The 21,724-nt window shown below is 40.2% G+C and overlaps 1 protein-coding gene, 2 long non-coding RNA genes and 2 pseudogenes across 6 annotated transcripts; 4 read left to right on the forward strand and 1 right to left on the reverse strand.

Annotated features, from left to right (window-relative positions):
• Positions 1-2,976: 2,976 nt before the first annotated feature.
• LOC147945048 (uncharacterized) lies at positions 2,977-5,072 on the forward strand. The gene is made up of 2 exons (XR_015558347.1): positions 2,977-3,451; positions 3,551-5,072. It is a non-coding gene; the product is annotated as an uncharacterized LOC147945048 (long non-coding RNA).
• A 156-nt stretch (positions 5,073-5,228) lies between these two features.
• On the reverse strand, positions 5,229-9,228 carry LOC104788564 (uncharacterized; annotated as a pseudogene). Its single transcript, XR_015558346.1, has 4 exons — positions 8,710-9,228; positions 8,013-8,583; positions 5,737-7,840; positions 5,229-5,622 (listed from the first exon to the last, which is right to left on the reverse strand). The product of XR_015558346.1 is annotated as an uncharacterized LOC104788564 (transcript).
• Positions 9,229-9,336: 108 nt separating this feature from the next.
• Positions 9,337-11,487, forward strand: LOC147945049 (uncharacterized). Of its 2 annotated transcripts, none has more exons than XR_015558348.1 (7): positions 9,337-9,616; positions 9,758-9,836; positions 9,983-10,051; positions 10,151-10,191; positions 10,280-10,309; positions 10,449-10,515; positions 10,614-11,487. It is a non-coding gene; the product is annotated as an uncharacterized LOC147945049 (long non-coding RNA). The 2 variants fall into 2 exon arrangements; XR_015558349.1 differs by having other exon boundaries at positions 10,449-10,510.
• Positions 11,488-11,681: 194 nt separating this feature from the next.
• LOC109133040 (uncharacterized) lies at positions 11,682-17,134 on the forward strand (annotated as a pseudogene). The gene is made up of 18 exons (XR_002037900.2): positions 11,682-12,068; positions 12,151-12,216; positions 12,303-12,338; positions 12,425-12,460; positions 12,548-12,622; positions 12,710-12,745; positions 12,892-12,957; positions 13,050-13,112; positions 13,213-13,299; positions 13,390-14,337; positions 14,420-15,079; positions 15,171-15,242; positions 15,333-15,383; positions 15,472-15,522; positions 15,616-15,804; positions 15,867-16,099; positions 16,203-16,284; positions 16,370-17,134. The product of XR_002037900.2 is annotated as an uncharacterized LOC109133040 (transcript).
• A 322-nt stretch (positions 17,135-17,456) lies between these two features.
• On the forward strand, positions 17,457-18,547 carry LOC147945050 (uncharacterized). Its single transcript, XM_087513100.1, has 2 exons — positions 17,457-17,741; positions 17,831-18,547. Exons 1-2 carry the CDS (start codon positions 17,502-17,504, stop codon positions 18,206-18,208), a joined length of 618 nt encoding a protein of 205 aa, XP_087369226.1. The 5' UTR covers positions 17,457-17,501; the 3' UTR covers positions 18,209-18,547.
• The last annotated feature ends 3,177 nt before the right edge of the window (positions 18,548-21,724 follow it).

Below are 21,724 nucleotides of genomic sequence, written 5' to 3' on the forward strand. Positions count from 1 at the left end.
CAAAATCTAAAACTCAAATCTAATGGTAGGTCAAAGAGTCCCCGGCAACGGCGCCAAAATTTGATATGCTCAAATTTACCCTAGAGCTACTCTCTCAAATTAAGAGATCAATGCAGTACTTAGGGGTCGAATTCCACAAGGACTCAAGACTACACAATAAATTATAGAGTTTTTCAATTATGCTAAACAAATTAAATTAAAATTGAAATAGCAATGCAAAATATTAAATAAAGCTATTGTAAATTCAGAAGATCAAAAAGCTAGGCCTAAGGAATTTCTCAGAAAATTATGAAATATTAAATCAATCAATAAATTAGGATTCAAGCAATTAAGAACAGATCTAGAACTCTAAACACTTTTGTAAATTAAATCAGTTCTCACTGCAAATAATATCTAAATTTAAAACCAGAAAATCCAAATCTCTTTGTAAAATTCTAGGTTAAAAAACAGCAATAAAATCAGGTTTAGATTGTTCACAAAATTATTAAATCAAATCTCTTTGCAAGAAATAATTTTGCTCATCAAAAGGTTTTATCAGAAAAATCAGTTATATTCTCATATCAATTTATTTTCCTAGGGTATTAATTCTAGATGGCCAATCAAGGATTAATATGAAGAACAACCTAAGATGAAGATCTAGATAGATAATGAATCCTAAATAAACAGATCTAATAATTCATAAAATCCCTGTGAAAAACCCTAAACCTAACAAGCAAACTACTCAGACATAATCATTGAAAAACAAAACATCTTTCTGAATAACATGCAAATAGAGATTAAAAGAGTAAGAAGGAGTTTAGAAATTCTTCTCTACAAAGCAAATCTCTCTCCAATAGCTCTCAAAAATCTCTCAGGGTTGCAGGAAAAATAAAACTTGACAGAATAAAACTTAAGGGTTTGCAAAAACCTAAAAACTATATATATATGTCCTAAAACACGCCAGGGACTTATATTGCAATTTTGGAAGACTTTGGGGCAGAATTGTAAAACTTCCAATTTTGTGATTCTCTCGTCGGGTAGACAGGAGTGTCGATCGATGCCCTCTTGTGTGGTGTCGATCGATGCTCCTCATAGGATCAGATCGATGCTCCTCATAGGATCAGACTCCAAATTGATTTCCTTCGGTTAAATGCTCCAGAATCATCCAAATTGCTCCACTTTGCTCATTTCATGCTAAAAACCTGTAAAGACTCAAAAACAATCTAGAAACAAATGAAAAGACACTAAAAGATTCCTTATATCATGGTTAAAAACCATAAAAACCATGATATATCAGGGCGCATAGAAAATGTATTTGATTTATTGTAATGTATATATATACATTAAAAAAAAAAACTATTTTACTTTTTTTTTGTCAACTGATATTATTGAAACTTGAAAGGATACATGGTGAGTTACAGCAAACTAAACCGGCGGAAAACAAAGATATCCCCGGAGTCTAAAGCCCAAAAGAGGGAAGCTAAGCCGGCGAACAAACAGAAGTTCTCGGAAACATAAAACGAAACCAAAGTAAAATTACAAAGAAGAGAAATTAAACCCAAAAAAGAGGATGAACCCTTAAAATAAAGAATTAGGCAACCAGGCATAACCCTTACACATATACTAGTCTTAGAAAGCAAGAAAAAACTCTTCTCCTCAAACACTTGGATGAGAACTACCAAGGATGCCCACGGCCAATCCCAAGCTAAGATCAACCACCTCCTATCATGAAGAGAACCAATCTCTAGTAACAAAACCAAAGACTTCATAACCCGGCAAGCAAAGACTCGAAACGCTTACGAATGCGACGATGACGACAACTGCATCCAGAATCATCTGTGTAGAAGCCTTACAAAAAGCAGTCAGACCTCAAAAGATCTGCAAAGCAGGACAAGGAGCGCAGTCTAACCAGCGCAGTCTAACCTCTCCATAAACCCGAACTCAAAAGAGCACAGAGAAGGAATGAAGAAGCTATCAACCACAAAGATCAAACAACCAAGAGAAGAGCCCACTGCAAACAACTAAGACTAGTAGAACTTCTAAGCAAACCGAAGCCTAATCTTAGAAAGGCAAACATCCTTAAGAGAAACAAAGGCTGGAAAAGTAGACCAAGGGTGGACGAGACAAAGGCTGGGTGGATAAAACGCAATCACAATCAAACAACACAAGCGGCTTCAAACGACGAGAACACATGAACGGAAGCAAACGAAGGGAAGGGTCAGGTTGATATATTATTCTTCGAGTCGTACCGTGGAACTAAAAGCTCCGGAATTAAAACCATCAACTTGCAACCACAAAACCCAACAATGACCAATCCTACCGCAAAGACAAAACCCCAGATCGAGACTCAAACCAACCACAAGATTCCCCAATCAAGGGCCAAACATCAACCACATCTACTACACTAAACACCTAACCCTAGCTAAACGGTACAGTAGCAACTGATGATACCAGATCAAACGGTTACAAACTCGGCACAGCAAACAGGGGACAAAGTAAGGAAGACAGTAGAGACGAACAGGATACCGAGATTCTGAAGGGTCGAGATCCAAAGGAGCAAAGATTTGTCGAACAAAGGAGGTGGAAGAACCGTCACAAAGAGAACCAGGAGCCTCCATTTTTGCGTATACCCAACAAAGAGAATTAGCGGTCATAATTGAGCCTAGCCAATGTTCTCTTCCGTGAATCGCAAACACAAACAGCAACCTGGGCACACCAGCAACCAACAGATCCTAAGAATCTGAAACCCCGGATACAATCTCGCTCAGATCTGAAGCTCCACATCTGCAACTCCATATCGCCAAAAACCACCATGCTTCCACCACCGCAAGATACAAATACACAGACTAAAAATTAAGCATGAAATTAAAAGGGGTGACCGACGCCGGCGCTATATGAGCCGCCACGCGCCGGTCGGAAGCTTGACGAAGGTTGTTTATTACAGGAAGCGGCGAGAGAGAAAGGTATATTTTTTAGGTTTTTCTGGAAAAATGTTTTGTGGGGGTTTATATCATTCTTTAGAAAAAAAAACTATTTTACTTGCATCCATAAAAAATAAAAAAGAGTAACATATTCATGGAACAAAATAAAACAAGTAACTGAGTAAGTGTTCCCAACAAGAACTGGTTTTTTTGTCAGAATTTTCAGGTTTACGTACGATAGTCATAGATTGCACTCAAAAACCCAACGTGGCGAAAAAAAGATTTTGAGGTTGTGAGATGTATCCAATTAAACTCAAAAGGCAAATCAGTACTTAATTTTGATAATTAAGATTTTTTTTTTTTTTTTTTTTGGATTTACTTCTCTTTCGCATTTTTGTCCTCACATACATTTTTTCTTGAAGATCTTAAATTATTTTTGCTTCCAATATTTTCTTACATCTGTTTTCTTGAGTAAAATCTTTATACATTAGCAAAACATCATCATGCTTTGGAGAATGATTCCACAGAGTCTCAAGATATATAAGGCGACGGTATAATTTGTCTAAATTCATGTATTGTTGAAGGTCCGCCGTGCGCGACGGCCGTTTTCGGTGGCTAAAATCTCATGTCTTTGCCTCCATTGCTTGTAGACGGCGGTGGATGAAGGTGGAGGCTCCGATTTCCGGTCCTTGCGTCTCGCATCTCAATCGGCAGAGCAAGCTGTGTTTGTAGATCTGTTTTCAGGTCGCCTTCTTCCTGGTGTTTCCGGCGGTCGAGTGTGCTATCCTTGGCTATGTCGTGGTGTAGCGTGTACTCTTTGCTCGGAATCATTTTTTCCAAGATCTATCTTGGTCTAACCGCTGCGTTTCGGCTCGTGTCTGCCGGAGGTAAGGGTTTCTATGTGTCGGTTTGTTTGCTTTGAGGACAGCTTACTGCCACACGCTTGAAGCTTCTGTCCACTCCGTTCGTGTCGAATTCGTGTGTTGGAGTTTGATTCGGGAGGCTTTCTTTGGCTCTGTGGTTGATTCGATGCCTTGGTTGGTGTTGTTCGTCGACTCTTTTGAGCTTCTGATGCCTCGGCCTCTCATTTCTGGTCCTCCTTCACATAGGTTTTTAGAGCATGGCTACTATTTGGTTGCTTTTACCTCATCTTTTTCGTGAGTCTTGACTTAGGAGAATGATGTCTCTGTTGGCATCTTCTGCTTGAGGACAGTAGCAGGATTATTAGGAGCTTGCTTTCTCCTTGCTGGTTAAGCTTCCTCATCGAATCAGTTGGTCTTTTGCTCCTTTGTGTAGCTGCCGTGGTGTTTGATAAGTAGAGGAATTAGTTATCGGTGATAGCTTGCTTTTCTCTCCTTTTGAGAACTCCGTAGGTATACCAATTTATTTGGTTTGGTTCAAAGCATGTTTATGTTGTGGCTTCCTATTGTTATTGCCTTTGTTTGAAGATTGCTTTGCTTTGCGTACTCGCCTCTTCTTGCGACTTGTTTGTGTTATAGAGAAGCTAGTAGGGCCATCGGCTTCTGGTGTAGTATTGAATGGTATTATTTTGCTCTGAGCTGCTGACTTCGAGGATGAACTTGGTTAGAGGGAGCTTGCACCTTTTGCTTTTTTGGTGTGTGAGGTTCCGTTCTGAGAAAGCTCATGGATTGAAACGAAAAATCAATCTCACATAACGCAGGGGGAGTTTGTGATCGATGATTTGGAGTTTTACCGTTGACGGCTTGGTCTCGGGCCTCCTGCGAAAGGTTTCTATAGCTAGTTATTAGTCATATCGAGGTGTCTTACAATCTGCATCAGCCCTTCTCCTTTTGCAACTCATTCGGGAAGGACAATGTAAACGTCATCGCTTCATCTTGTTCCCAAAGCTTCTTGGCTTGGTTGAGTAGATGGACCGAAAACTTGGTTTAATTACCGTATTATGCTTTCATGTTTTTAAACTTTTTTTTGCCATGAAACCATATGTATAGGTTTCAATTCTTTGGATTGTAACCTAAACTTTTTTCATTTTCAATGAAATATTTACAATTTAGCAAAAAAAAAAAAAAATCATGTATTGAGTTAAATATGTCTAGATACATATTGGAGTGAGTATCCCCATCTAATTACAAACAAGAACGTGTATCATGTGGAGATATACTTTACTAAATAAAATTGTTGCTCTCAAGAAAACGATTGACTAACAGTAAGTTACGTCGGTTGCACATGTCCAATTTCGTTTTTTTCGGTTCAAGTGATGCCAGTTGTCATCTATCTCATCAGAAAAAAAGATAACACAGTGACTCTGGATTTGGTGGGTACTTGGTTATAAAAGCTTAAGCAGAGAAACAGAGCAACCAAGTTCTTTTTTAATAACCAGAGACTGAGGTGATATCCAAACAATAACTACAAGTCTCAGTTGTTTGCCACGATACCCAAATGAAAATACCACTAGACTGAAACTACTTGTGGCTACAGAACAAGCAAACACTGAATTCTTCGAAAGTTATTGAGAATGAAATGTGTATATATATAGGTGAAAACAAGCAATCTCCAAGCCCCAGGAAAAAAACAAGAGAGATAGGAGAGTGTGATAATATTACTCTGTTTTGGCAATTGGAGAGTTCATGCATCTGTGACATCAGCTCGTCCGCAACCTCGACTTGGTAGCTGCTGTTGTTGTTGTGCCTACCACAAGATCAACCGTTTGATCTTTACTACAATCAGATCAGGATCACTCGTTCTGTAATCGAAAGCCAAAAAAAACCCGGAACATGTTACTAAAGCTCCTTGTAAGTACGAACTGAAGGTATTTAGAGAGTTTGGGGAACACAAATTTGACTAGAAGATAATAAACCTGTGTACGGTAGAGGTTTCAGAAGGTATGACTTTGGCTACCTCTCAGTAAGTTTTGCCGCCAATACTTTCAGAAAAGAAATCAGAACGTGTGATGCTGTCAAAATCAAGGTCTCTGCGATTGTTATTTGCCCCAAACAAGTTCATTTCCGGAGGAGTCTTGGAATTAGCCGAGCTTGCAAAATCACTCCAGTCATCGTCATCATCATTGACATATGTAGGGGTCTTCTCAATGGATTTCTTTTCACTGGTTTGCCATAGATCATCTCCAATCCAATCAATATCCATGGATGAACTTCCATTGCCGCCCACAACCTGTCCCTCATTCTTATCATGGACAGCTGAGTCGATGTTTTGGTGCTCACCAGTGACATTACCAAATAAATCATTTTGCAACCAATCACCAGCTTTGTAAACATAAGCAGTTGAAGAATCTGCCGGTTTTGCATAGAGTAAATCATTTCCGGAACCAAAGAGAGAATCCATATGAGCAGCCAAATCAACCGGAGAACTTACAAACTGGTCACCACCAATCTTTCTCTGAGAAGGATTACGATCAGCAGATTGAAAGTCAGATTCCCAATCAGAAGACGAGGCAACAATCTTGTCATCAAAAGACTTAATGTCAGCATTTGATGATGGTGCACCCTCAAACAAACCAAAATTTTCATCCTCTTTAGAACAACTCTTTCTCTGAGCATTTTTACCCTTAAACAATCCAAAACTCTCATCATCTTTAGAAGAACTAGTTTTCTGAGCATCTTTTCCCTCAAACAAAATTTCACCTTCTTTAGAATAACTACTTCTCTGAGCATCCATACCCTCAAAGAAACCAAAACTCTCACCCTCCTTAGACGAACTAGTTATCTGAGCCTCAAAGAAACCAAAACTCCCATCCTCCTTAGAAGAACTAGTTCTCTGAATATATTTTCCCCCAAACAGACTAAGGTCTTCATCCTCTTTAAAAGAGTTCCGAACATCTTTTTCCTCAAAGAACCCAAAGTTTCCCTGAGCTGCTAAAGAAACATTTTCCTGAGCATCTCGTCGCACAAACAAACTAAGATTCTCATGCTCTTCAGAAGAAACATTATTCTGGACTTCTTTCGCCTTAAAAAAATCGACATTTTCGTGCTGCTGGTCTCTGTCATTGTTATTTGCCCCAAACAAGTTCATTTCCGGATTTTTTTCACCAGATAGATTCGCATCATTGGTGGGAGGCTGCATAGACGCCTCCGGAATGGTTGGGGATGTGAAACTACCCCAAGTTCCAAAGAGATCATCTTCTAGTCCTTTGCCTATGTCAGACATCACGCTTGTACCAGTATTCTGCTTCTCCTCTACGCTCTTTTCTTTAACACCGTTCTTAACTTGCGCCTGTCCATAAAAAATCTCTTCTTGGGAACTTTCCATGGTTTGAGAAAGTGGTTTATTAGGAGTCTTGGAATTAGCCGAGCTTGCAAAATCACTCCAGTCATCATCGTCATCATCATTATCATCATCATTGACATATGCAGGGGTCTTCTCAATGGATTTCTGTTCATTGGTTTGCCATAGATCATCTCCAATCCAATCAATATCCATGGATGAACTTTCATTGCCGCCCACAACCTGTCCCTCATTCTTATCATGGACAGCTGAGTCGTTGTTTTGGTGCTCACCAGTGACATTACCAAATAAATCATCTTGTAACCAATCACCAGCTTTGGAAACATAAGCAGTCGAAGAATCTGCCGGTGTTGCATAGAGTAAATCTTTTCCGGAACCAAAGACAGAGTCCATATGAGCAGCCAAATCAACCGGAGAATTTACAAACGGGTCACCACAAATCTTTTTCTGAGAAGGATTATGACCAACAGATTGAAAGTCAGAACCCCAATCAGAAGACGAGGCAACAATCTTGTCATCAAAAGACTTCGATGATGCACCCACAAACAATCCAAAACTCTCATCATCTTTAGAAGAACTATTTCTCTGAGCATCTTTACCTTCAAACAATCCAAGACTCTCATCATCTTTAGAAAAACTAGTTTTCTTAGCATCTTTACCTTCAAACAATCCAAAACTCTCATCATCTATAGAAGAACTATTTCTCTGAGCATCTTTACCTTCAAACAATCCAAAACTCTCTTCATTTTTAGACGAACTAGTTTTCTGAGCATCTTTTCCCTCAAACAAACCAAGATTTTCACCAATAACTACTTCTCTGAGCATCCATACCCTCAAACAAACCAAGATTTTCACCTTCTTTAGAATAACTACTTCTCTAAGCATCCTTACCCTCAAAGAAACCAAAACTCTCATCCCCCTTAGAAGAACTAGTTCTCTGAATATCTTTTCCTCCAAACAGACTAAGGTTTTCATCATCTTTAAAAGAGTTCGGAACATCTTTTCCCTCAAAGAACCCAAAGTTTCCCTGAGCTGCTAAACTAACATTCTCCTGAGCATCTCGTGGCGCAAACAAACTAAGATTCTCATGTTCCTCAGAAGAAACATTAACATCTTTTCCCTTAACAACTCCCGGACTCTTTACACTATCGAATAAGCTAAGACTACGTGGATCCTTAAAATCATCATCATCATCCACGGTTTTGCTCTCTGCTGATTCCACTTTTGAAAGATCTCCTCTTCCCTCAACGAGAATATCATCAAGACTAATTCCTCCCAAATTCAGGGGATTTCTATTCAGCACTAATCGTCCATCATCATCATGTGTTCCACTCTTTATAGACTCTGTTGCAGACCATTGAATTTCCAAATCAAGAAACTTAGAAACAGCAATTCCTTTAACCACAGGTGCCTTAGCTCCTCTGATTGATCCATTCGTTTCCGTTAACGGCTCTACCATCTCCTGCAGATAAAAAGTTCGTTTTTTTTTCACCACATTACTACATCTGACTAATACACAAATCCTCAGCAAAATTCGGAAACGGAATTAAAAATTTGGTGGGAAAAGGTTTCGACTTAATTTTTTTACCGATCCATCGAGATTGAGAGAGGTGAGAAACCATTTGTAAGCAGAAGTGGAAGTGAACTTAATGGGATCAGGAGGATTCTCGCTGGTACGTTGTTGATTGCCGCAGAAAACGCAGATCAGAGACTCGATTCCACGCAGAAGCTTTCCTTTGCAGTTCCGGCAACGGAGGTACGGAGCGGAAGCATCTACTTCTGCAATTGCCTCCGCGGATGTGGGAAGGCTGGAGACGGATGAGTCTGTGTTATCGCCGACGGGATCGAAGGAGGAGAGCTTGGCCTCTTTCCGAAGCGAGACCTTGAGTTGGTTTATCAGATCTGCTGAGATCTCCATCGGCATTTCGTAAGGAATCTGGACTGATGAATGATGATGATGATGATGAGTTTCTTCTTGAGAATATTGCAAAGAATGCCATGAACAGTAGCATTCTTTCTCGTCAGTGCTGCCACAAAGAAACTGTCATAAGGTCATCCCCAACAAGGGGATTTAAGAGGAGTTTTAGTTGAAAAGAAGCAAAAAAATAAATCAAAGAAATTAAAAGAATATAAGAGGCTCTCTTCTTTAGTAGACTGATTTATAGAATAAGAGACCTTACGTGTCACTTATTTGTTGGCTAAACAGAAAAATAGAAATAGGAATTTTTTTTTAACCGATCGAATATTTCTTGTTTCCATCGCTCTGTCTCTCTCCTTCTCTCTCGATCGAGAAATCCAAAATTACAAAGGAAGGAGATTGAATCAACCAGTATATGGAATCAAAGGAGACTGGGGTCGGAGGAGATCCGAAGCAGAGGAGATTGAACTGCGGAGGGCATTCGGAGGATATAGAATCGAGTTCGAGATTAAATCGTTTGAGATTTGAGTTTGGAGTCGATTGACTCGGATGAGAGCGAAACAATTGGAATCGTAAGGTACGTTTATCAGTTTAATAGAATGAATTTGCGATTAGTTCAACGGATTAGTTCATGGTTTTATTCTGAGATAAATTTAGGGATTTGATGTTGTCGATTGCTAGTGTTGGTTTTTAGTTTGAATTGCTTTGTTGTATACAGGTGCTAAATCTATTACCGTTGTGATGGTAAAGGACGTGTGATGAACACTCAGAGAACACCCTTTGGAATGATGTCTCAGGTTACTCGTTATTCAGCTGTGGTTTGTGTATTGAGATTTATTTGCTCTTATCTATATCAGTGTATGAACATATCTGGTCAAGTATAAAAATGATTTTGGTGTCACGCTCTTATAGAATGTAACTGTCTTTCTTTTTTCTGCTAAAGATGAACCTGACTACGGAGAAAGATTCACTGGCAATGACTGTAACAAAACTCACTCGTGATTTGGCTAAGGTGACTAAAGCATTTTCTGCTATTTCTCTCTATCTTGCACGCTTCTGGCCTCTGATCTATGAGAATGATAGTTTGCTCCTTCTCCATTTGTTATTACAGCAAACAGAACCTGTTGATATCAGAACATTCACAATGAAGAGGTATATTCTCATCCTATTGCTTTTTTTCTTCTTTTATGATTGATTTAACTGGCACTGAATTAATCATCTTTTTATTTCTCTTGGTCAGGACCACAATGCTCTTGATAGAGACAATGATGTAAGTCTTGCAAACATTTTCTCTTCCCCTTTTTATTGAAAATATCAACATCTTCTATCACACTATGATACATTTGGGGAATGTACGCTAATAACAGTTTTTGCTATTGAAAATTGTATATGTATTTTATACATACAAGATGTTTACTTCGACGATGAATCCGCTGAAGTAGTAATTTCATCATTAAGACTCGGGGATGAGGTCAGGTATATTATCGAATTATCAACTTGCTTAATATTTTTAATTTGATTTTTCATGGTAACTGATGGTAAGATATGTGTCCTTTTGTATTTTCTCGTTTCAGCTTTCTCATCGATTCTCGAAACAAAATGGTAAGATGGAGTTTGAATTGGACCAACTTGCATTGATGGACTGTGATCGAGACTGCTACCTGTTCCGCCATGAAGGAAGGTAATATATGATTCTCTTCTTTCTTAATTAATTTGGTGTTAGTTTAGGTATGAGTCGAGTCAATCGTTGATTATTATGTACTTCTTGAGTCAGTCATTGATGGTGTAGGGGTTGTTGGTTGTTTAAATGTGATAAATGTGTGGTTGTTGTAGTTTAGGTCAAAACTTAAATTTGAAAGTAAACTAATGGTGAACTTTGTATAAATAAAAGGTTCACTTAATAGTAAAACACAAAACACACAACATTAAGCTTTTATCACAAATCACACACAATTAGCCCTTCCTTCTCCTTCTAACCCACACACGAATAAGTAGCTACATGGATTCAGACAACTCCATGAATCCCTTTGGTCAGTCTCCTGGCTTCTTCGACTTGCTACAAAGTCAGCATGAAACCCACATTCTTGTTGACTCTCCATATGAGAGTCAATGTTCTGATGCCCCACCTGCAGCTGCATCCCCTGTTGGTAACCGCAGAGCAAGGCACACATGGTTACCAACAGATGATCTGATGCTTGTCAGTGCATGGCTGAACACGAGCAAGGATGCTATAACTTCAAACCAGCAAAGACTTGGAGTGTTCGTGATCAAGATAAACATAAACAGTTGCAAGATGATTTGGTTGAGCATATTTGGGCAAAAATTGGAGAATACCATTAAGCATTTCCTCTTTTTATGAATTGTACTTCTCTTTTATTATGTTTTAATGTTTCCTATATTAAAAATTTTATGAAATGCAATAATTTTATAAACATATATCTCAAATGCAATAATTTCATATTCTGTTTTAATTTTTTATTTTCAAAAAAAAAAAAAAAAATTAAGAGACTCATTCTAAGAACCCACCATTGGGGGGTTAACTTTTAATTAAAAAGTTCTTAACTCAAACTACAAAATATATTAATAAACAATTTAAGAGGCTCTAAAATAAATCCCCCCGTTGGGGATGACCTAATACTATTGTGCCCTTCTCCATTATCTGTATTCCATGCCGGTGCAATTTATTAATCAAGAATAATAAAGAGTAATTACCCCTTATGTTCATTGGGTAATGCATTCGGCCACACAACACAAACCAGCTGTTCTCAATACTGTTCTCATTTCTGGTTTCGAGGACAAAAAAAATTTTCTCTGATCTCACAATTCCATCTCTCTCTCTCTTCCGATTCCCGACTTTTCATCTTCTGATTGCATCGTTGAGGTTGTTTCGAATCATCGAGACCGTGTTTGGACGTCATGAATTTCATAATGAAGAAATTTCTACGGCCTAATCCTCCGGTTTTGCCACAACCCGCCGCGACAGCGCAAGCCCCCGAGACTAGTTCGGAGGTTAAGAAACCTGACGAATGGTATGTTTTCGAACTATCTTACCCTGTTTTGCTAAATATTGTCCAATCCATACATTTTAACCTACATTTTAATTCGTTTCAGTGGAGAATTCGAGTTAGATCCGGCCGTTACTTGTCCTGAGAGTATGACCGCCGCGACAGTTTATAGGTAAACTACTTTTCGAACAACGGAAAGACCAATTTTTTCCATTATATTCCAGGGTTTAAAACATACCAACACTTTCAATTGTCCAGCCCAACCGATCTGGTAGACAAGGACGACCAACAGAGGTTGGTCCACTGAATCCTGTCGGTAGACAAGTTAGAGTGTGTTCATAGTTTCATGTTTACTAACAGAGATTTTGTCCACCACACAGGGACTCCGACGCGGAGGAAGAAGAACATCATGAAAGGTACTTGCCTAACACTTTGTCCCCCTAATTTTAAAGGGCTTCTACATTACTATGTACATCTGACAACATTACATGTCCATCATACAGGTCCTCACCGCGTATGGACAATACGGCTGTCGGGACCAACCCAACTGATCTGGTAGACAAGCACGAACAACAAAGGTTGGTCCACTAATGTGTTTTGATAGACAAGATACAGTTTGTCCTGAGTTTGGTTGTTTTCTAGCTGAGATTTTGTCCACCATACAGGGAATCCGAGGCGGAGGAACATGAACACTATCACAGGTAAGAAAAACATATGTTGGGGCACTAAATTGTTGCGGTAGACAAATTACATTTTCTGCAGAAATGCGAGATTTGTTGTCCACCAATCCCATATAAGCATCAATAATGTTTCACTAACTTGATTTTTCCCTTTTTCTAACGCGCAGGTCCCCCGAAGGAGTGACTGCTGATGATGTGCCTTCTGACGTTGGCCAACAACCCCAACTTTCAAGGTTTATGTCCCTGTGCATTTTGTCCTTCACATAAGTTTGTTGACTTTATATTTCTTTGAATACTTTTCACATACTAACTACTCCCATTGCAGGTTTGATGTTGGTCCGAACTCTACAAACGGTGTCAACCCAATGGACCATATACAAACGCAAAGGTATATGTCCATCATATCCCCTTTGTTTGTCCTTTTGTTTAGTAGATGACATAGGGTTGCCCCATCTGAATCAAAAAACAAACAATTCTGTAAGATGCAGGTCTCCTGACGAAGCAGGTTCTTCTCGAATGGACGCATTAGACACTCGGACTGATTTGCCATCGATAGACCACAGCGAACTACCTACGTATGTCCATCCCCATAGTCCATTTTTTGATACTTGTCTACTCTCTTGTTTTTTAACTTTGGACATCATACAATTTTCTCCCTTTCGCAGGTCCGACCAAGGGCCGATCCTGGAGGAAGCAACCCAGGATATTGATTCTTCATTACTCCCACGTAGGCTATTCGCTACCAACCGCTATCCGTGTAGAGGCCGTATCAACTCATACTCAAAGCCAGAGTATCTACTGGACATTGTTGAAGTTTTAGAGGGTACTCCGGAGCTTGTCTGGCTGAAAGCATCTTGCTTTGGTCATCTCTTTACACTACCAGTCCGCAAAAGCTCCCTTTCTGGCAAACTTGTCCACCAGCTTCTCTGTCGTTCCCTTGTAACCCGCAAAGTTCACGAGATGTGGTTTGTCTTTGGTGGACACCCAATCCGGTTCTCTCTCAGAGAGTTTGGTCTTCTTACGGGTCTCAATTGTGGACCTTATCCTTCGTTATCAGAGACGAAGAAGCTCCAAACACCAGCCGAAGGGGATCAACAATACTGGTACACTCTGCTTGGTCCTAAAGAAGTGTACTCCATTCGGGACGTTGTGTCCATGTTGAAGCGGGACAAGTTGTTACCTAAAGCTGATAGGATGGATGGACAACGTAGGCTACGGCTTGCCCTCATTGTAATTGTTGAGGGAATACTTGTCTGCGACTCCTCGAAGGTTAGAGCTACTAAGGAAGTTGCCGAGATGTTGAAGGATGTGGACGCTTTTGTCAACTTCCCTTGGGGGAGGAAATCATTTGAACGGACTATAGAGACGGTGATTGTTGGTGTGTTTAACCGGACCCCCGAAATTTTACGGAAAAAGCTGATGGGGTCCCATACAGCCACACATGGTCTACCCTTGCTTTCCAATTGCTTTCCCTAAATGCAATTCCTATGCTGGAGACCTATCTTCCTGACGCAGAGGATGAGGCCACTTTTTCTGACCGATCAGTTCAACAACTGACAATGCTGAAGTCCTTCCACAACCATAACATTCTACAGACAGAGATGGACAAAAGTGTAAGTTCTTGTATGTCCACTATTATAATCTTCATTTCTTGATTATGATCATAATGTTTTTGTATTTATCCTGCTTTCACAGCTTGATGTCGAGTGTATAATGCACTCTAACGAAGAAGTGGACCCTCTTTCATATGGTTGGGTTGATGAGGTCGAGGATGAGCGAGTTGATTACATTTGCAAGAAGCTTAAAAACGGTCACCTTTTTCATGTGGATGTATGGCATGGTGGAATGGCTACGCTACCCCTTATGAGTGCATCTGAAGGTTTGAAAACCAAGTCTGTCTTGCCTTCCAAACCCAAAGCTAAGGCGAGTTCTCGAACCCGGAGAAACGAAAACAAAAGTAAAGGGAAAGCCAGTCCATCCGACCCGGAGGAAGATGATGTGAACCAAGATCGCATTGCTGGATGCACAGCCCAGGAACTACTGGATGAGGTTGACCGGAGAAACAATGAGCATACATTAAAAATGGAGAAGATGTGGGCTGTTGAGAGGAGTTGTCTACAAGAGGAGATTTATGATCATGTTATCTCTAAGTTGAGGGCAAAAGGCGTCTTGCCAAAATCACCCACTTCGTCCCATCTAGACTCACATGCTAAGTACAACAATGTTTCATGGGAAAAATACGGGTCTGATCTCTCCAAAATCGTCAATAGTATTAACAAGTCATTCAAAGCCCGAGATAGAGAAGAAGTCCACCCGGAAGATAATGTCCACCACGTAGACTCTTCTTCGGATGAGGTACTATGTTATCAATTTTGCATTCAAACTAACTCATATACGTGCCAGTCATACTCACACACCAACTTTTACACGTTGCACATCTATGCAGGACAATGACCGAGTTAGCAAAGAAGTCCACCCTGAAGATAATGTCCACCCAGAAGACTATTCTTCGGATGAGGTACTAAAATATCAATAAAGTTTGCAAACTAACTCGTATACGTGCCATTGTACTCACACACCGACTTTGACATTTTGCACATCTATTCAGGACAATGACAATCGTGGAAGCGCTTCTCCTCTGGAGCAAGATGACGTGGGGGTAAAGAAGTTTTTTTCTTGCATAACTTCACATTTATACCTTGTTATGGTAGATGTAACTAACTTTAACATGTTGAACAACTATTCAGGACAATGATGATCGTCGAAGCCTTTCTCCAATGGATCAAGACGACGTGGGGGTAAAGAACATTTTATAATTTTTTGGGCCAGGATGGACAAAATAGGCATGTGGACAAACATATCATCTACCCTAACCTTGGTTTTTTTGACAGGGAATGGATAACACCAGTGACGACGACAAAAACAAGATGATGGTAGTCTATACCCAATCGGATAACATTACTGAACGTGACCAAACAGGCGATAAGGAAGAAAATGTATCACATGAGGCTGAGTTCACTAATGCTGACGACCTTGAAGAAGATGGAGGGAAGAAGGAAGGCAATGATTCACAGGAGGAGGTATGATATAACGAAACTGTCGACCATTTCTACAGTCTCTGAAGTATGCTCTTATTTTACAGTTCTCCGACAAAGGCAATAGGAAACGACGTAACCGGATCGTTGATCAAGATATTACCCCACTTCCCAGTAAAAGAAGGAGGACCGCCCCTAGGCGATATGGCCAGTGTTCGACTACTGTTACTAAAAAACCACAAACAGATAGCTCAGAAGACGACAGTTTTATGCCTCTAAAAGCAGTCAACCGTTCACTTCAGAGAAGATTTCTCGCGAAGCTTAAAGGTTACCGCAAAAAGTAAGCATCTAGTCATAATTAGCTCCCTTACTTGTGTCCATTTATAGCTTACGTTTACTTTTTCATGGATTATCATTAATGGACATATTTTCCTGCAATTCAGGCAGTATATTATTGATGGCATGCCTGTCAAGAGCAGTTTCTTTACCGAGATCTACACTCCTAAACACTGGGTGGATACTCCGGTAAGTTAATTCTTCCTCAAAGAAATCACTCACTAAACCCTTTGTCATAAAAAGCATGAATTTTAATCAAACCTTGGGATGGCAGCACATGGAAGCAATGCTCAACCTTGTGAGGAGGCGCTATGGGGTCAGTTGCGTGAGTCTAGGATTGCTATTCTCGACACTTGGTTCTGTAACATGTTAACAACCGAGTTACGTCGATACAAGGCTTCCAAGAAGAAATCAGGGTTCGCTTGGAACAACATTATAAAGAACTACGTCTTAGGTAATGTCCACAACCGATCCACCAACCTGGCATGGTACAAAGACGTTGATACTGTATATCTTCCTATGAATTGGGGAAAACGGCACTGGGTGGCACTTGTAATTCGGTTGAGGAAGGGCAATATCTTTGTCCTTGATCCATTAATTATCAACACCCCTCCCAAAAAGGTTCCGCATCTTATGCGCCCTGTCATAGATCTGCTCCCAGTGATTGTTAAAGAGTTCGTCGACCCAGCATTAGTTGACTGCCCTCTCCCCCATGTCTTTAGTCTTGAAAGGCTTCCCAATGTTTACCAGAATGACAGGACCGGAGACTGTGGTCCTCTTGCTGTCAAGTTTATCGAGCTCCATGCATTGAAGGTCATGCCTGATTCACTTACTGAAGATCTTGTGGACAAGTTACGCATGTCGTACGCAGTTGATGTCTACCAAGAATTCGTGGTCCCTCTAACAAATTGACCCTATTATAGATCGGTTAACTGACATATGTCCTACTATGTTGATGTCTACCAACATTATGTTTCCCTTTTGCGAACCTGAACTTGTGGTGTGTGTTTAATTACTACGGTTTATGACTTTTGATCCCTATGTTTGTGTTTGTGTTTCCATATATCAAACCTCTTTTGTGTTTCCCTATACCAAACACGTTAAAATAGGTTAGCCCCACCTTTATCAGCTTAATTAAATGGTCTACGCTGTAGTTATGTAGCCCTCTGACTCATAAGCACAAAAGCTACAGTTGAGCCTAATCAATCACTTCTCAGTTGCGTGTTGATATCTACACTACTGACACAAAGTCAAATTTCTCGCAAAACCCCTTCTCATAAAATTTAAACCAAATAATTATGATTTTTAACTTTTGCTTCCATTTCCCTTTAAATTGACAACTCTTATCCTTTCCATTTAATATCCACTACGCCACACATACTTACTAGTACGATCATAAGAAAAAAATGGGCCAATATAGCTACTCTCAACCATCTTCCTCATCGGCAGCATCTGCTGATTTCCCTGTCATTGCTCCGCCATCTCCGGAGTCTCCTTCATCGGCATCTTCTATTTTCTCGCGTCGCTATGGGGATCCAACCTACGGCCTTCCTCGTAAGTGCATATGTGGGAGTCATCTCAAAACTGGCACACGTCTCGAGGAAGGGGGTATTGTTTGTATATACTACGAGTGTAAGAGAAGTGGTGTACGTCCCTAATATATATCATCTTTTTATCTTTGCTTGTCCTTCTATTATCTGCACAACCTGATCCCCCACCTAAAAACTTTTTCAAGGCTGGAGGTGGTCACTTCAGCAAGATGTGGGTCAAAGCCATTATCGAGGAAATACACGACATCAAAGCTAGGTTTGCCGAGAACGATGACCGGATGATGAAGTTCCTCACTTACACTGACGAAGGAGAGCGTTGTGACCCGCGCACGGTCCTGTCGCGTGTTTCCGCGATTGAGGAACAGACCGAAAGCCTGAAGGACATGGTTCTTGAGTTAAGTGCAGGCATGACGGACTTCAGGGGAGTTGTGCAAGGTCTCCAACCACCACCATCAACCCCAAGACGCAAACTCTCTGACTTTGCGGTTGCTGTTTCATCTGTTATTGGCCTTGCTTGCTTCATCCTCGGGTTCGCCCTCTGCATCAGACACATCTCAGGTTGATGGACATCTATTATGTCTCTCCTCGGTGGACAGTATTCAATCAGATGCCCCTGCTTAAGTTTTTAGCCATAATATCCTAATATTCCCTTCCGTATTTGACTACTTTTCCTCTTCTTGAATTCACGTTGTTTTTAGAGAGATTAAGGTCAGTTCGTAGTAAAACAATTATGAGTTTACCGATGCAGTATTGATGGACATATGTTCATTTATGTCTACAGTGTCCATTGTATCAAGTAGCATTGTACTTCATTATTAATGTCTCCTAAGAAGGGTTGTGGACTAGTAGACTAAAGTGAGTAATGTCTATTAAATAAAACTAAACAATATCTATTGTATCAAGTAGTACTGTACTCCGGAACATGTCAATCAAAGTAATGTCTACAAGGAAGGGTTGTGGACAAGTAGTTTAGAGTGATTAATGTCTATTACAAGGAAGGGTTGTGGACAAGTAGTTTAGAGTGATTAATGTCTCTTAAAAAAAAACGATACATTTAAGAGATCCCAACATTCAATCTCGATAATATGATGTTGAATTGGCGGATACATGGAAGTTGTTACTCTTAAAACATACAGATAAACTAGATAGTGCGCCACCAAACAAAGCAAGCTTCACATCGGGAGTCAATCGTGCATATATAGCCAGGTCCAACACACTTTGGAACATCAAAAAACCTCCACGTGTCCCTATACCTTTTGATACATGTAGTACCAATTTCCCTAATGTTTTCGAAGACCAACTCCGAATAATATTCGGCCATTGAATAGGACCCAACTCTTTCTTTAAATGAGTTCATTGTGGATACACCCTCGCGGTAATGACCACAACAAATTAGAAACAGCCCTAGTGCAAACTGCATCTCCTCAGAAAATGGTGTGGTATTGAAGAGCAGATCAATGGATTCTTCAATCATACCCTCTCTAGCTACAAGGCGAAGACTCTCAAGGTAACACGTGTCAGGATTGCCAGCGTTGACACACTTTATGAAGAATGGGTGAAAATTTGAGGACTTGTTTACAAGAATAGGGGCATCTTTCAAAGTAATTAGAGAAACTTCTTTCAAAACCTGATGGTGGCAAACAAGAGACATACCGGTTTTATTAGTGCCCAGAAGGGGACCTAAGTACTCGAATCCCTGCTTAGCCAATTTTTGTATTATCAAAAGTAAAAGATGTTCAGGAAGCGAATAGAGGAGGTTCGCATTTGAACTTAAAAGAGAGGACATGTTTGTTTTGTTATGAATTGTAGACACTGGCGAGTGCCATGCAGTTGAAACCGTTTAAATAGATGTTTATATTAGGGTTTCAAATGTCATTAATATACTATCTAATTTACTGAGTTTCTGGTTGGGACGGCTACAGTTTTAAAGTTGATGTGATAATGTTAACTTTGTGGTTGGTAAAAGTCAATTAAATTCACAATAACTATTGAGTTACTTAGATTGTTAGTAGACATGGACTATGCTTTAGTCCTCCATTGGAAGGTGGGTATCGTAGAGTTGTCGACCTTAACTGTGTGTTTGACCAAAAAAGACATTTGTGATAGGTTAGTAGACTAAATGTTTCTGTTACGCAATATTTTCCATAGTTGTTTTTATAGTGGTAGAAAAGCTGTTTTGTTTTGACGGTTGATTATAGAAGTTGAACATGTTTGTGTTCGAAAGAATCGTAGAAAGTGGTGGACAAGTTTACGGAAGATTGTCCGCAGTTGTAGTTATAGGGTTGGACAAGTTTTTGGGTTTGCATCTTTAGTTTGTTTTGCAACCAAATAAAAAAAGAGGGATAGTAATCAAAAGTCTACGACAAAGTTGAAGATGAGTTCAGTAGGAGAGCAGAGTACTTCACACACAAAAATAAATAAGTTCTACAGAAAGTAGACAAAGTAGACAAACACAAATTAAAGTGGAACAACAAATTCCTCGAAGACGTCGATTGTTTGCTTGATACAAAATACAAAGATGTCATGCTCCCAGTGCTGGCTTTCATATTAGCTGCGAACAAGTCTTCCTGTTGTGTCCTTCTCCGAAACATCTACCACATTTTGGGGCTGTCTTTCGCTTCTTACGCTGGTTTTAATTATTACCAAGATAGTTACAAAACTAATTCAGCCACTGGTTAAATGTTTAAACGGTTATGCCATATCTGTACATGATCACTAAAGAGAAACTTACTTTTTGCTTCTCCCCCTTAGAAGGTATCCTTTTCTTTTTCGGCCTCCCCCCCCCCCCCCACGTTTTGTTTTTGGTGGATTAGCCGCCTCGTCATGTACAGCCGGTGGTATGTCGCTGTCCCTTTCCTTTGGGACTGGCATTATGACCTCCGCATATTTTTTCCTCCATGTTTCAACAAAGTAGCACTCATTAACTAGAGAATATATATCAATTTGAAGTACACCCCTGGCAGCCAACGCATGGCTGCAAGGACCTTTAATACATCAAACACACGACAAGTGCAAGTCTTCTTATCCAAGTCAACAGTGAACACTATGCCCCTCCCATCGTTTACTTGATAAATCCACTCACTCGCTGATAGCACACGACAGTCCACCGCATCTTTTAGGTGGTCTATCAGGATTTCTTCTATTTCTGGTGTGCACCTTGATTTCGTTTTACTTGACAGTCTCCTCCTACAGTAAAAACACCTCATTAACATTGCTCGTATGAACTCCACCATCGACACAATAGGGTAATCTACCGCCGTTTGGATTGCTGCATTCAACGCTTCTGATATGTTGCTACTCATTATATTGTAACGATCTCCGGGGAAGTGAGAGAGTGTCCAGTGAGGAAGTCCGATCTCGGTGAGATACGCAGCACATGTTGGTTTTCTGCTTTCTATTTCTCTCCACCAATACCTGAAATCACCTACCGTGTACGCTCTAGCAGCTTTAGAAACAATTGTTAACCTTCACAATGGAAATTGTGCTTCACGTTTTTAAAAAGATGTACAGAACAAGCCCCATGTTGGGCCAACGGGTACACTCGACGCAGCCCTGCATATATTGACGCATGTCTATCAGAGACAAATACCAGTCCTTCGTCATCTGGTACAAACTTTTTAAGATTCTCAAAGAACCACACCCATCCTCCCTCATTTTCACCATCAACGACTCCAAATGCCAAGGGGAAAATTTGCATATTGCCATCTTGTCCACTAGCTGCAACCAAACACCCTTTATACTTCCCTTTCATTGCTGTGCCATCAATTACAATTACCTTCCTCAAATACTTAAATCCCGCAATGGAAGCTCCAAATGCAAAAAATAGGTACTTGAATAAAGCATTGCCTTTCTTGTCCACTGTATTGTGCATGGCAGTCAACGTTCCTGGGTTAGTTGACTTCAAAAGATGCAAATAGGTTGACAGAAACCGATAACTCTCCTCTTCATTCCCTCGGGCCGATGCAATTGCCAGTTCTTTGGCGTTCCATGCCTTCGTATAAGAGATAGGGACGTGTAATTCCGACAACACTATATCAGGGAGCTCGCAGGCTCGGGGCCCCTTCTTGCCATTTGCGAAT

This window comes from Camelina sativa, chromosome 5 (genome assembly GCF_030686135.1).
Source record: "Camelina sativa cultivar CO46 ecotype springtype chromosome 5, ASM3068613v1".
NCBI lineage: Eukaryota > Viridiplantae > Streptophyta > Magnoliopsida > Brassicales > Brassicaceae > Camelina > Camelina sativa.